This window comes from Oreochromis niloticus, linkage group LG17 (genome assembly GCF_001858045.2).
Source record: "Oreochromis niloticus isolate F11D_XX linkage group LG17, O_niloticus_UMD_NMBU, whole genome shotgun sequence".
NCBI classification, from domain to species: Eukaryota; Metazoa; Chordata; class Actinopteri; order Cichliformes; family Cichlidae; genus Oreochromis; species Oreochromis niloticus.
Window position 1 is genome coordinate 9,590,859 of NC_031981.2, and position 15,246 is coordinate 9,606,104.

Consider the following 15,246-nt stretch of genomic DNA (forward strand, 5'->3'; position numbering starts at 1 on the left):
GTGAAAAAAAAAAAAAAAAAAAAAAAATTGCTGCTGACTGGATATTTTCTCTCTTTTTCTGCACCATTCTCTATAAACCTTAGAGATGTTTGTGGGGGGAAATCCCAAAAGATCAGCAGTTTCTGTACTCAGAACAGTTTTCAATACTCAGAACAACCTGTCTGGTAGCAAAAACATGCAAAAGTTACTTATATTACATTGCTTTGTTGACTCTCAATATAATGCTTGGTTTAAACTTCAGCAAGTTGTGATTGCCTGATTAGATATTCGTGTTAACAGGCAGTTGAACAGGTGTACCTAGAAAAGGGGCAAGTGAGTGTATATGAGCAGCTAGGTTTTTTTGGGGGGGGGGGGTTGTTTTGTTTCTCTTTTTTCCCCAGACAGAAACGAAAATTTTTCCAACTAAATATTTATGCACAGCCTGTTCCTAATGCTGGTTTGCACTCATTGGATTCATTATATGAAGCTCGCCCTTCACGATGGTAACAGTATCTCCTTGTCAATTGACTCAGTAATGTAATAATTTAAAGAAACGTTTCATAGTTTTCTTCCTCCTCCTGAACAATGAAGATTTTGGTGCTTTTATATTGTTTAGGAACATCCGCCGGATGTACCCGGACTTTTGTTTTGGAAAGCCGCTGCTAAGCGGTCGCCATTATTCTTCCTGGCTTGACGCTCAAGCTAAAGACGGTTTATTACTTTAAAAACGTTATATTTCGAGATAAACTGTTACAGTCTGTCTGGTGCTGTCGGTTGACCGTCTCTTGAAGTGGTGACGCATCCTGAGCACAGTATGGAAAAACGCTCTCATACTACAAGTAAGTTGCTAAGCTAACGCTTGTAAGCTATCTGTCGCTATCCGCCGCCGAGACAGGCGGTGAGAAAAGAAGATGCAACGCCATCCATCTGTTGCAGTAAGCAGACACTTTCCTCTAAACCTATAGCCACCCTGAATGCAGTTACATCTCTCAGGATATTTTTGAGCGCTATTTGACAGGTAGTTACATGGCTAACTAGCTCAGGAGGCTAAAGCTTTTAAATTAAAACATCCATCCTCCGGATACACTCGTTTGTCTTTGTATATTATCGTTTACGCTAACTCCTACGAATAACGGTAAGATGAGCCCAACATCTACTTGAAGTTTGAATCCAGCTCTGCAGAAAATTGGCGCTCATTCTCTACACCAGTGCACACGCACACGCAGGCGTGCACTTTTTCAGACCCTCTGCAGCTCCTCTGCAGCCTTCAAAAGCATCCCGCTTGCGCTACAGCGCCCCCTACATGCAGTAATGGCACAACCTCACAAATGGCACAACCTCTGACGTTTTTCTATGACCAAAACTCACAAATTTGCTATCACTGACACAGGGCGGATTTGTGCTAAGTTTGTGGGTGTGGATGCCTGAGATTTATAGTGATTTTTTTTAATATCGGCCTCATAACAGCACAGTAACAGCCACATTGTGCAATGTAATGTTTTCAAACTCGTTTTCAGGTGCCCTTCCCTTGGCCTCCCTTCGCCTTATGGCATCTCCTCTGCAGCTGACGTATTCGTACATCTGGCAGGTCGTACGGCACAAAAACGTCAAGCAGTATGGGAAAGTGGAGGAGTTTGTGACCATGGTGGTACAGACTGTTCCTGATCTCATGAGTTTCAAACAGACTGCCCAGCTGATCTTGGGGCTGAGAGCAAGGGTGAGCTGTTTGTGTGTCTGCATCAAATGCTAGTTGATGATTATGAAGCTGAGAGTAATCCATAAATTGTATGAGTCTAGATTAATGCTTTTTTTCTCTACAAGCCTTCTTTACACTACAGTTTGGGGGGGGGCAGTTAATACAATCTGTATGGTGACTAATGTGCTTGTGCTGCAGATCATTTTGGATTTGCTTCGTAAAGACGGTCCACCGGATTCTAAGGCGATACAGACTCTTATAAATAAATTAAAGGTCTCCACATCATCAGGGGTAGGTGTGAACAACTATTCTGCTTGAAAGTTTCAGTTGCAATTTTTTTAAATGCATGGATTAATTCTGAGTTTAAGTGTTTCCTCTGCTGCAGAAGGATGCAGAAGTGGAGAAATCGCAAACAAATTTCATGGTACTGGTCCAGAATCTGCTTAAAAACCCTACTGAGAGGAAGCGCTTCTTCAAGGTAAACATATGCTAATGTGGTGTTATACAGGCACTGGTTGTAACCCTTGTATTTCCTCTTTTGTTGTCAGTATAGTGTTTAGAGATATGCCATTTACTGTTCACAACATGGTTGAACATATTTTTTCCTCAATAGGAAGTGTTCCCTGTTCAGTATGGCACAAAGTTTGACACAGCGCTGCAGACTCTGATTGCAGGCTTAGTGTGCAAGCTGGAGCAACTTCTTCCTATGCCCAATTTGTCCCAGGTATGCATTTGTGATACATTTATGACATTTATCCCAGGGCTCTCACAGCAGGGTGGGCTACTGTTTAGAGATCAGACATGTTTTATCTCAGGATCATCTAAATTCAGTTGCAAAACATGCTGTAGCAGACTTTAAGAGATGTTTATCCGGTGATGTAATTGGCCACAACTAAAGCAGAATGTAATTCTTATTCATCTTAACACTCATTATAGTGTCCAGACATGCTGGGGTGTCTGCTGTACGTCTCTACGCCATGCATAATGGAGCACCCAATTATTTTTTTTATCATAAATGTAGGTCAGAGTTAGAAAATTAATTGTCTGTTTGTTTGACACTGATAACAGAAATTTTAAAGTCTCTATTTAAAGGTTTTTATTGGTCTACTGTGAAAATGTAGACAAATATGATTTAGTCTGAGAATTAAAGTGTAATGTCACATTTAACACATTCACTCATTCACGCATACACAAAAGCTCCCCCAGTTTAAGACTCTTAGGAGACTCAAATCCCTGGAAGGGCTGTGTCAAAAAGAGCATCCGGTATAAAAATCTGTGCCAAATCAAATATGCGCATCCATCCACTGTGCCAAGCCTTTTCAAATAAGGAAGCAACTGAAAGAAGCATTAATTCATTTTAATGCCTGAACTTCAGCTTGGTGCCATGATTTCAACGGAGCCCAGTGTTCTGGAGGCATGTGGAGGCTTTATCCCTGATCCAGTGGATCTGAAGACACTCCTTCTGCACCAGCAGGCCAAAGGACTCCTTGGTGTTAAAGGTATACTTTAGGTTGTGTAAAGATTGAATGATTTTTTTTATTCCTTTTTTATCAAAATACAATGACAGATATATGGGTGTCTTCGCTTGTTGGTATTATGATTCGTTCAGTTCAATTTGAAAAACTTACACTTCTTTTTGTGCAGCCACTATCTCATCTTCAGTGGGCGACTGTGTCCTCTCTTCACTTGCCTTCCGGCCCAAACCTGTTGATCCACCACCAGAATCTCCAAAAACAGTAGAGGTCACTCCTAAAGAAACAAACCAAACTTCCGTCAGTGACACCGAAGACGTGGGTGTGATTTCAGATGATCCTGACAGCCCAGCAGTCAACATTTACAGTCCTCCGCTCAGGGGGCGGTATGATTTTAAAACACTTTATAGCTCTGCATCAAAGGAAAGGAGTGTCACAGCAGCAGCTCAAAAGGAGAACTTGGTGCAGAAAGAGAGTTCTGCACAAGAACAGCCTGCCGCAACTCCGCAGAGCAAAGAGAATAATGCACCCCAACCGCCACCATCAGAAGCAGAGAAACCAGCACCACAGCCACTGCCTTTGAAATCAATCCCTTTCAGGGTAGTTACGGTGCCGTGCAAAACTGCTCCCACTTTACCAAATGCAGATGGTGCAGGAACAAAAGATGGCCAGAAGCCCCAGACTCAGCGTGTCACTTTGCATCAGTGGGTGTCACAGATAGCCTCCAACTCTCTGTCACTCCCTGCCCTGCCACCTCTTCCTCCACCCAGGCTGAGTGCTGGAGATGACGCAAGGCCAAGCATAAGAAGAAAAAAGCAATTTAGGCCTCTGGGCGACAGGTTTACTTGCAATGTGTGTGATAAGAGCTTCCCCTATCAGTCCAAGCTGATGGACCACGAACGAATTCATACAGGAGAGAAGCCTTTCCTCTGCTCAGCATGCAACAAAAGTTTCCGAACACAGGCGTTCCTCAACAACCACCTCAAGACCCACAGCGCATCTCGTCCTTACGCTTGTGGGCAGTGCGGGAAGTGTTTCACAAAACTCCAGAGCCTGACGAAGCACATTCTCGCCCACAGTGGGCAAAAGCCGTTTTATTGTAACATCTGCAACAAGGGTTTCACGCAGTCCACTTACTTCAAAAGACACATGGAGTGCCACACAAGCCAGATGACGTTTCCTTGCAAGCACTGCAATAAAGTCTTCCCTACGGCTTTCAAGCTGTCGAACCACGAGCGCTGGCACACCAGAGATCGCCCTCACATGTGTGAGCGCTGCGGGAAGAGATTCCTCGTCCCCAGCCTGCTGAAGAGACACATGGGCTACCACATCGGCGACCGCCAGTATCTCTGCTCCCAGTGTGGGAAGACCTTTGTCTATTTGTCTGACCTGAAGAGACACCAGCAGGACCATGTGCCCAAAGCAAAGATCCCATGTCCTGTCTGCCAAAAGAAGTTCTCCAGCAAGTACTGCCTGAGGGTTCACCTGAGGATCCACACCAGAGAAAGACCCTACCGGTGCACTATATGTGAAAAGACCTTCACTCAGGTTGGAAATCTAAAGGTCCACATCAGGTTGCACACCAATGAGCGACCCTTCAGCTGCGACGTGTGCGGGAAGACTTACAAGCTGGCATCCCACCTGAACGTCCACAAAAGGACACATACGTGCAAGAAGCCCTGGACGTGCGACACATGCGGGAAGGGATTCTCTGTCCCCGGGCTTCTGAAGAAACACGAGCAGCTGCACACGAGGGAAGCCAACCCTGATTTCTCCGGTAAGCGGAGGCACAGGGGTAAGCAAAAGAAGCTCTCCCTCAAGAGGAAGTTTGATGATGAAGAGGAGGTCAGCGATGATTATTAACTGAAGAAACGTTGACATTTAAATAAAAATGTTTTTAATGTTGAGGCTGATCACTGATTCATTAAAGTGATGTTAGGAATCATTGGCTCTACAGACCGGAGTTATAGCGTGCTATAATCAGTGCCTGACTAGCTGGAGCATCTTAATGAAGAGTCCACTGTTTATGTTCTTAAAATAAGGCAATGTGACAAATTGTCTTTAGGTGATGAAGTTAGCCAAAATGTCACATTATCTGGAAATCACGGTAGCCAAGAGCATTTCTGATTTTGAATTAAAATGTTGTTAATCATTTTATGTAGAGAGAAAGTCCTGTTCATTGATAATTGTGGGAAAAATGTTTTACCAGCATCATGCTGTTCAAGAGGCTATCTAAATATAGCAAACATTTAAGAGATGAGTATCATATAAACAATAAAAGTATTTCAGCGCATGTGGCTGTAGATAAACTGCTGTGTAATAAAATGCTGTAGTGTTGCCACGAAACATTTTAACTTGTCCTATCCTTGTGGAAATTGTAGTAATTAAAACTACTTCCACCACATGCTTTTTTTTTTTTTAATGAAACATGAACTGTAAGCCTTTCAAATAGTTTGTTTAGTGATATAACTCATGTATTTGTGATTTAAAACTGATAGTTGTTTTGTGTGTGTTTGTGTGTGTTCACGTAACACCAAGAAACATAGACGACCTTTATTTCATCTGTGCACAACCATTTAACCTTATGCAAATATGTGATGAGGTTGTTCTGTGAATTCCATTTTTGTTTATGTAACCCCCCCAAAGAAATATACCTACTCTCAGTATTTTTTGTGATGTTTTTCAGTAAAATAAATATTTGTGTTACAAAGATCTCACTGGTGTATTTTGTGAAATTTTAATTCACGACAACAATATGCCCACCATACAGTCTTCTGAATGTCCTGAATTTAGATAGCGTTAGTATGTAAATAAAATGCCCTAAAAACCAACATAACTATAATAAAGAATTATGCCTCTGTTAGTGTAACTGAATATACAGGCAGCAAATTTATTATAGTTCTTACTAGTAGTGTTGAACTACTATACATATATATATATATAAGTATATATGGCTGCATTCTCAGTCATTTTCCATCAATCTCTGACCTGACAATGTCTGACCATTGTCAAATGAGTTCTTCCATTAAGCCACTTAATCAATTCAAGTCATTCAAGCATCAAAATGCACCTAATTCAAGAGATGCCCCAGTGTTGTATCTACACATAACAGACACATTAGCAAAGAAACAATTTTAAACTGAATTTTAGACACTTTGTTAATAGCAGCCTGTTGTACAAACGAGACTTGTTCACCAAAACTGTGATTCCAATAGAGGTAATAACCAAACGCTTGAGATATATAAGCCTAAAGAACTATTCCTGAAGACTACTTCAAGAAATTACAAGGCTTGCCTATGAGAGTTCAGACTGTCTCTGAAGTCTGTTTTTGCTTTTTTTTTTTTTTTTTTTTTTTAAATTATATTACCAAGTATGTTTGCATATGTTTGAATAAGTTGCTGCACCCGTTTCCCATTCACCTAGTAAAATGTAAAGAAATGCCACTCCAATAGGATTGGCGTTTAATTGGAGCCACCTTGACTCATCCCAGGGCAGGATTTATGTGAAGGCATTTGACTCACTAACAAACACTAAAACATAACAGTGCACACTAACGTTTTAGTTTTCTTTCTTTTTTTTTCTATCCTGAGACAAATGTTTTTATGTGTATTAAAGTATGTTAAACCTAGTTTTATGTGACTGTATAGTAAGCCTCCTATTAAAGACAGTGGTCCAGGAACAGCTAGCTCGCTTTCTTGTAACCATTTGTAGGACAGCACGGTGAAACCGCTTACAGGTCCTATTTTATTTATTTATATCGCTGGAACCATAACTAAAGAAACCGTCGGATTAAAAGTGTGCCACTTCCAACCAAATCGTAAAAATGATGCCGCTTGCTCTTTTTTAACTTCATGGAAACGCCCTGTCACGGTGCCGTCTCAGTTCAGTCCATAACTACGGGGCGGCTTCCGACACCAATCTGCCACCTAACCGCGCATTTCCACTGGCCCAGGATGGCACGCCTCTGGTCCGCTATACGAGCCAAACCGTAATCAACCATTATCTCCGCCCTCAGCCGAGCCGTATCCAGGCAACGCTCTACTTCACTGGTTCCAATGAGGTGACGTCATTTAGGCGACAGGAGGAAGGAGCGCCATGTTGAAAAAAAAAAAGTGAAAACATTCCAGCTTCTCTTAGTTGCTCTGGTTTTCTGAACTGCAAAGAAGGAGAGATCATGGAGCCGCTGGTGCACTGGTCTCATGAAGAGACCCGAGCGCTTATCGGTGTGTGGTCAGAGGAGAAAATCCAGCGTGACCTGGAGGAATCCTTCAGAAACGAGACCGTTTACAGGGAGATGTCAGGTAGGTTGGCTGCTCTGGGAATAAGCCGCTCTGCTAAACAGTGCAGAGCCAAGATAAAGAAACTTAAACAAGAATATAGAAACACGAGGAGACACGGTGAAAGGAGTGAGGCAGTTACAAAGACCTTCAGGTGGTATGACGCTATGGACGCTATCATGGGTGACAAGGGTGCCCGGACACAGAGCAGAGAGCGGCCGTCTTCTGTGGTACTGGAAGTCATGGTTCCTGATGTGGAAGCAAGTAAGTTGGAGAGAATACAGAATAAATACAGATACAAAGTACAGCAAATACTAACTGCAGTTAGAGTTTATGTGGATTCTTGCTTCTCTTCTCTATTTTACTGTCTGTTTAGTTTGTTATATTGTATTTTATTTTACTGAGCTGTTGAACTTGATGTGAGCTGGTTTGTTTTAGTTTCTGTTTAATGTTTTTGCTGCTCATTACTGTGCAAAAGGCTTGAGTCACTCCTCACCTCTTAATTTTTTAAAAGTTGTCTTTAGCAACAGTTCTCCAGGTTTTCTGAAAGACTTTTCTGAAGTTTTTCTCTGGGCACTGGCTGCTTTTTCACTTATTTTCAATCCAGACCTGACCATTTTCAGAGGAAAAGTTTTTTTCTTCATTTAATTTCCAAAAGAAGGCTTGCGTAAGAGAGTAAAAGGTGTGTTGAGGAATAAAGATGATCAGAATCAGAAAGACTTTATTTATCCCCAAGGACCAATTAACATACAACAGAGCAGCAATACGTTGAAGATAAGGACAGGACATAAACAGGCAATAAGAGTGAGATAATGAATACACAGAATATACAGTATATACACAAATTACACAGATTACACTGGTCATACCAAATATTGACCTTCAAGCACCTTAGAACTGTACAAACTCTGTTTTGCCTTATATGGGGTGGCTGTAGCTCATGAGGTAGAGCTACTAATCTACTACTCTATCTAATCATCAATCCTCAGTCTGCATGCCAAATATCTTTGGGCTAACCCCAAGTTGATCTTCGATGCATCCATCGGACTATGAATGTGCTCAAATTTGAGAGAGAAAGCACTTACATAGAAAAACAAAGAAATTGTGGGTGGCTCAAGACTTTTGCACAGTACTGAATAACACAGTAACTTCCCAGTTATGCAAATTAATTAGTTATTTTTCTCTTTAAGGTCCACCCACTGTAACAGACACTCCAGAAAACTGTACAACATCCACCCATTCACTGCCACTCACTCTGCCCAGACCAGCAGCTTGTCCTGCAGGGACCCCACAAGTATCTTCCTTCTATTCTGTTCACCTTCATGATTTTGATGGTCCTTCTACAAGCAATCCAGTCACCTCCACTGCTGTACAAACATCAGTCAAAGGCAAGTAGTTATCAAGCCAAACATAGTTACAAGTAAGGCTGCTTTACGGCTTAAATAACTTATTTTCTGTTACTTTCACAGACACCCCCTTGTGTTGTTGGTCGAGTAAAGAGGTCCAAGCATTGCTGACCCTTTGGGCAAACCCCGAGGTTCAACAGGAGCTTCTCCTCAACGTGAGAAATAATAAAGTTTACACCTGCCTCAGTTCCAAACTGGCATTGCTCGGTTTTAACAAAGCACCAAAGAAATGCAGGGAGAAGATCAAAAAGCTAAAGCAGGAGTACAAGAGGATCAAGAACGGCCAGTACAGGGGTGGAAGCAGCAGTGTGTGGTTTGCCATTATGGATGAAGTCCTCAGTTCCCAGGCTCTCACAGCAAAGCGTTCACAGACAGTGCAGCCTTCCTCCACAGTGCACTCCCTTGGTGTGCAGTCTGTTGCAATGAATGTGGATACAGATGGTAAGTTGGAAATAAACTAGAAAAAATACTTAATGGTATCCTTTTTTTTTTTTCAATAAGATTAGTTATTGACCTAACTGTGTCCTCGTAACTGTGGTTTTGACAAGTTATCTAAGTCTCTTCAGAACACATCAGATTGATTACTTTTAATTCTATAATAAATAATAAATTTGTGTTTCTTAGGTAAACATAAGCTCATAATTCATGCTCTTTTTTTATTCTTAAATTTCTGTGCATTTTTAGATGAAACACCGTGGTTGCCTGATGAAGTCCAAGTGCTGGTGACACTTTGGGCACAACCAAACATTCAGAAACAGCTTCTCACCGCAGCGAGCGATCAGGTTTTCACGTACCTCAGCAGTGAGCTATCACTGGTGGGGTTTAACAAGACACCACGTCAGTGCAGCGTCAAAGTGAATGAGCTTAAAGAGGAGTACAAGAAAATCAAGCAAATGGAGCCATATGGAGTTGTTAAAGGCGACTGGTTTGCTATTTTGGATAGTGTTTTAGATGCTGATGGAGTGACTTTAAAAGAGGTGGATTCATGCGCTGTGCAGAAAAAGGCTAAATCACCACAACATGAGCATGTGGATGGTAAGTTGTTTAAAACTTAATAATAAATGGTTTTGTGCAGAAAAAAATTTGGTGATCTGTTGCTATATTCTTTTTTTTTTATTCCAGCAGATAAATTGCGGGCTGTTTGGACACCAGACGAAGTCAGAGTTCTGCTCAGTCGATGGGCAGAGGAAAGCGTCCAGGAGCAGCTTCGATCAAATCCGAGAAACGAGAGAGCCTTCGCTCAGCTGAGCTCCGAGCTCGCCACTCAGGGTTTTGATAAGACCACGAGTCAATGCAGGTCGAAAATAGCACTCCTGACACAAAGGTACAGAAGGATCAAGGCACAGGAAGACCCGGAAAAGCAAAAAAGCAGATGGTTTGCCATTATGGATGAAGTCCTCAGTCGCAGCAAGACAGACACTGAAACTAAACCAGTCAGAGATTCAGAGCGTGCATCTCTGCAGACATCACAGCAGAGCCTACCTGACACAGCGGAGGGTAAAATGAGCTCCTGTTTAATCACTTTGCAGTGGCTAACTGAATCCAGCTGCAGTAAACATGATGGGATGTGGGTCTCTGTGTGGAAGGGATTATCGCAGCCAAGACGACTAAATTTGCTGTAGCTTTCAGTAAAGTGAGTTACAGTACGATCAAATATTTGTTGTGTTATTTTTGCAATTTATTTTTTACGGATTAAATGACCTTCCACAACTGAAGACCCCTCTTTAGGCAAGATCAGCTCCACCTAAACTATGCAGGATCCATGAATATAAACTCAACGCTGCATTCCTCCAAAGCATTCACCCTGTGAATTCCAAACAACCTTGTTGTAACATAGTCGTAATTAAAAACAAGCCAGGGAGCAAATCTCAAAGCCCCCCCTGCTTTCATACACATCAACTCACTTTTTCTCAATCCACTAACTCCACTTTAACTCCCTGCAATTTAAAACTTGCTCTTCTTAGACTTTACAGACATAAAATAATAGCTTGATAACTAAATATGCCAATTTCAATTGCTTGTTAATTTAGATTTTTCAGTCTCTCCTTTTCTCTCTACAGGTTGCCGTTTGTCCGTCTCCTCGTTGTGCCTCCTGGTTCCAACTCTGCGTCTGATGTGCGCCTTTGCCTGGCAGGTGGTTCAGTGTTGTAATGTGGCACAGTACAGAAAGGTGGAGGAGCTGGTGAAGTTAGTGACGGAGGTGGCTCCAGAGCTGCTGACAGCCAGAGAGAGAGTGCAACTCCTCCTCAGACTGAGAGCCAGGGTGAGAGGCGAGGGTTAGTGGAGTGTTGGGGAGAGAATTCAGTCTTATCTTCCCCACATTAGAGTATATTTTATTAATATTCAACAACAAGCTAAGGGGAAAAATACTTTATTAGTGTAGATCATTAACTAGCATTTGAAAATGTCTGTTTAAGCTTGTGCTGGAGTTGTGTCTCAGCGAGAACACGACTAACCTGCTGAATATCCAGCCCCACCTGAATGTCATCCGAGACCTCACCTTAAGCTGTGAACAGGAGGTAGGTTTCTCAGGTACAGTTTCACTCTGTGTACATTTTATGTTCTTTCAGACTTCTAAAAACGTCTTTACCAAAGAATTTAGCACAAATGAAGAAATTAGGCTGGCCTCCAGCTCTTTGCTGAAAGCCTTGAGCTTTTAGTAACTTTGAGCAACATGTTTTTTAAATCAAAAACAACCGTGTTTCTCAACTGGCCTTGGTGAAATATGAAAATAAGCAAACAACAAAGAAATAGTGGGATTAGTTATTTCGATTTCCCATTTTGCAAACACAGTAGTCATTAAACGGATGCCCCGTTTTTATCAAATGGTAAATTAACATGTGTATAACATGCATTCATTCAGTCTTTGCACCCCTATTTTGCACCTTTGCTTTTTGCCTGCTCATTAGTCCCAACATGCAAAATCATTTGAAGCGTTGCTGTTAGAGCAAGAAGGTCTGAGGTCAACAACCGACTCTTCACAGCTAAAATTAAGAAACATTCCTTCCTTAACCCCCTTGAACATTTGAAAATTGGGGCTGGTCTCTACTTTGCCTGAGACACTGAACCCGCCTCTCCCATTTGAGCTCAGCGTTGGTCCCATGTTTGTTCTTCATAACTGAGCTTCTTTGATTTTTTTCCCCCTGCTTTTTTTCATAACATATTTATTACTGATGTTTCACTGAGCTTTTGAGCTTTGAATAAACACTTTTGATGTTTGTTTGTTTTATAATTTCTTAGTTTACTTTCACAGATTCAAATTGAAAACTCTGTTTATTTGATATTTCTGCACAAATTAAAAGTAGCCTCCAAATGTTTAATCCTGAGACAGTGGCCTGTGTCCTTCAGCTATAATACACACTGACCAGATCTCAGCAGCCACTTATTAAATTACATTTCTCACACTCTATTATCAATTATCAAATGATTAAAAACAATATCAGAGTCATGTTTTTTTTAATGTAAGAACCCAGCATGTACATGTTAAACATGTTTGTCTTTGACACCGTTTGACAGGATGCCACCGAGCTGGAAAATTCAAAGTCCAACTTTGTGGAGGTTGTTCATGCCATACTGGAGAACCCAGAGGAGAGACAGAGGTTTTATAAGGTGAGATGCACAGTAACACAGTTATCATAATTAAAAAAAATATAATGAGTGAACTTTATTAGGGAAGAAGGAGTGGAGACATTGCAGCTCAAATATCTTTTCCATTTCAGTTTTTGCAACAAGTTCATGTTTCATGTAAATTCTTTCCACTTTACCATCTCAGACTTTTTATGAAGAACATCCAGGACAAAGATACACGTCTTAATAGGAATTACACAAAAATTTCCAGTCCTTGCTATCATTATGGAAGAATGATGTTGTTTAACTAGAAAACTAGATTATCTTGATTAACTGGATTATCCAGACATTTTGCAAAATTCCTGTGAAGAAGTGTATCTGTCCACCGGACAAATCTGAGTTGGTGAGGTGGAGAGTTTCAAATTTCACATGACCTTTTTCCCATTTGTTCTAGGAGGTCTTCTCCATATACTATGGCAAACAGTATGATGTCACACTGCAAACTTTGGTGTGGAAATTCATCTCCAGGCTGGATAATCTCTTACCAATCCCTGATATTAGACAGGTAAGGTTTAAATGTGTTCATATCAATGTGTTCATATCAAATTGTTCATATCAATACACACACACTGTAGTGCTCCATGACCTTAAGCAAACTACTGAATACAAATTGATCAGCGATGTGTCAGCATGCTTTATGCTGTTGATTGTGCACCGCATTCTCATGAAGTGTTTTGCAAACCTTTCACAGACTGCACAGTGGCTCAGCTTCGCTCCCTCTGTCACAGAAGAATGTGCACGCCTTATTTTGGAACCTGATCAGCTGAAGGCGCTACTGAACTTCCATCAGCAACAGTCAGGAAACACAAACAAACGTAAATACATTGCTACGGTGGTTAAAATATGATCAGCTGACTGGGCTTGCTAAACTGTTAGTAACTAAATAAGCTTTAAAAGTAACTCAAGTTTTAATTTTTCAGCCTTGAAATAAAACAATTCAGAAGTTGGAATACAACAAAACGTGTATTAGGAAGGCTGCACATCAGTATTTAATGTGGGTTTTTCTGTCTCTCGTAGGCTGTTCTCAAGCTGATGAGAATATGTTTTTGCCAAAGCTGTCGTTTAATCCCAAAGAAAACTTCCAGCATGTTTCAGCACAACTGGATGAAATTTCAAGCAGCAAAGATGAAAGACGGTTTGATTACAGCGAGGCCGAAGAGCCAGCTGATTGCAAAGCACCTGTGAAGGGCTGCGGGAAAGAAAGTGAAGACCTAAAGTTAAAACATGAACAAAGCGATGGCATGGCACCTTCAGACTGCTCAGGTATGCAAGCACTGACACCTTTGAGAATAACTGATTTCCATTGAATTTCCACATTCTTATGAGTCCTCATTATCTTCCCATTTTCAGATTTAAATTGTACACCTTTGCAGCTGCAGACCTGCTCTCTGTGTCCCTACTCTGACAGCCATGTGTCAGGACTTCTCAGGCACATCAGAGAAGAGCATCTGATCCAGGAATCTAGTCATCTTCCTATCACAGATCCTGGGAAAGACTGCGTCTTTCAGAGAGTCATAGATCAAACGTTCACTCCTAAGATGAGGAGGATAACGGACACTTGTGAGTATTGCGGGAAGGTCTTTAAGGATGTATCAGCCCTAACCAGCCACATTAAAACACACACTCTTCCATTCCACTGTGACAAGTGTGACAAGAAGTACTCCTCCAAGTGGTCGCTGACAGTGCACCGTCGGATTCACACAGGCGAGACTCCATATCTGTGTTCGTACTGCGGTCAAGGCTTCAGGTCTTCAAATATCCTCGCTCTGCACGTCCGTATACACACAGGAGACCGCCGCTACAAATGTCCCATATGCGGAAAAACGTCAATCCAGCATCTGTCGAGACACATGCGCATGCACCGAGGGGAAAAGAACTATCTGTGTACAGAGTGCGGGAAGGCTTTTCTGTCCTCTGGGGAGCTGAGGCTTCACATGAGATTTCACACAGGCGAGCGGCCGTACACGTGCAAACACTGCGGGAAAGGCTTCATCGCAAAGTGCCTGCTGACCGTTCACACCCGCCAGCACACGGGGGAGAGTCCTTATAGGTGCTCGCTGTGTCCGAAATCCTTCCGCACTTTGAGAGCGCAGAAAAGACACCTGGTGATACACTCGAGCAAAAAGTCTTTCCAGTGTTTGAAATGTGGTAAAATATTCAGGCAAGAGGAAACTTTCAAAACACATGCTGATACTCACAAATGATTTAAAGGGGACCTATTATGCTACCACTTATATTCTGTCCAAATTTTCAAGTTGTGCAGTCAGGGTTCAAACAGGAAAATTCCAGAAGCCAAAACTTCAGGCTTCAGACTGCTATAAATGCTTGGCGTGCGCCAATGTTTTTTTTTTCCCCTCTCTTGGATCTTTATGATGTTATTTAGAGCAAACCCACAAGGGGCAAACAGTCAGGGGAGCAGACAGAGAGCCAACAGTGACTAAACTAAGAGGCTGAGATATCTAAGGTATATTTTTAATTACAAGTCATTCAAAGCTACTTTAACAGTGTCTGTGATTAAAAAATATGGCGCTTAAAATGAGCGTAATAGGTCCCCTTTAAAAAATGGCAGTGTAAAATATTTTAGTTTCAGCAGTTGAGTTTAAAAGTTCTCATTCAGTTATTGTAACTCCACTAGTGCTTAAAGAACCAGCTTAATTGCTGGAAACGATGTAACTCTGTTTCTTTTGGCTACTTCTGTAATCACTAGGACACATTTTGTGTCTCCTCCTGGTCTCAAACTGGGGATCTGTCGGGTTTTAGGCAAATGTTTTTGAAAACTATGTAAAGCT

At 41.6% G+C, this 15,246-nt stretch overlaps 2 protein-coding genes across 5 annotated transcripts; both read left to right on the forward strand.

Annotated features, from left to right (window-relative positions):
• The first annotated feature begins 338 nt into the window (after positions 1–338).
• On the forward strand, positions 339–5,860 carry si:dkey-14d8.1 (zinc finger protein 37). 3 transcript variants are annotated; one of them, XM_005451708.4, is made up of 7 exons: positions 339–482; positions 1,497–1,696; positions 1,874–1,966; positions 2,064–2,153; positions 2,289–2,399; positions 3,051–3,174; positions 3,320–5,860. In XM_005451708.4, the coding sequence occupies exons 1-7, from the start codon at positions 413–415 to the stop codon at positions 5,008–5,010; spliced, it is 2,379 nt and encodes a 792-aa protein (XP_005451765.1). In that variant the 5' UTR covers positions 339–412; the 3' UTR covers positions 5,011–5,860. The 3 variants fall into 3 exon arrangements, with proteins under 3 accessions (XP_005451765.1, XP_005451764.1, XP_003445079.1); XM_005451707.4 differs by having other exon boundaries at positions 340–482; positions 2,061–2,153; XM_003445031.5 differs by lacking the exon at positions 339–482 and adding an exon at positions 596–818 and having other exon boundaries at positions 2,061–2,153.
• Positions 5,861–6,799: 939 nt separating this feature from the next.
• On the forward strand, positions 6,800–14,933 carry LOC102079992 (uncharacterized). 2 transcript variants are annotated; one of them, XM_019347281.2, is made up of 12 exons: positions 6,800–7,688; positions 8,615–8,812; positions 8,894–9,271; positions 9,515–9,865; positions 9,956–10,327; positions 10,891–11,093; positions 11,248–11,349; positions 12,347–12,439; positions 12,852–12,962; positions 13,149–13,272; positions 13,475–13,720; positions 13,808–14,933. In XM_019347281.2, the coding sequence occupies exons 1-12, from the start codon at positions 7,322–7,324 to the stop codon at positions 14,659–14,661; spliced, it is 3,399 nt and encodes a 1,132-aa protein (XP_019202826.1). In that variant the 5' UTR covers positions 6,800–7,321; the 3' UTR covers positions 14,662–14,933. The 2 variants fall into 2 exon arrangements, with proteins under 2 accessions (XP_019202826.1, XP_005451762.1); XM_005451705.4 differs by having other exon boundaries at positions 6,806–7,688; positions 9,953–10,327.
• Positions 14,934–15,246: the final 313 nt, after the last annotated feature.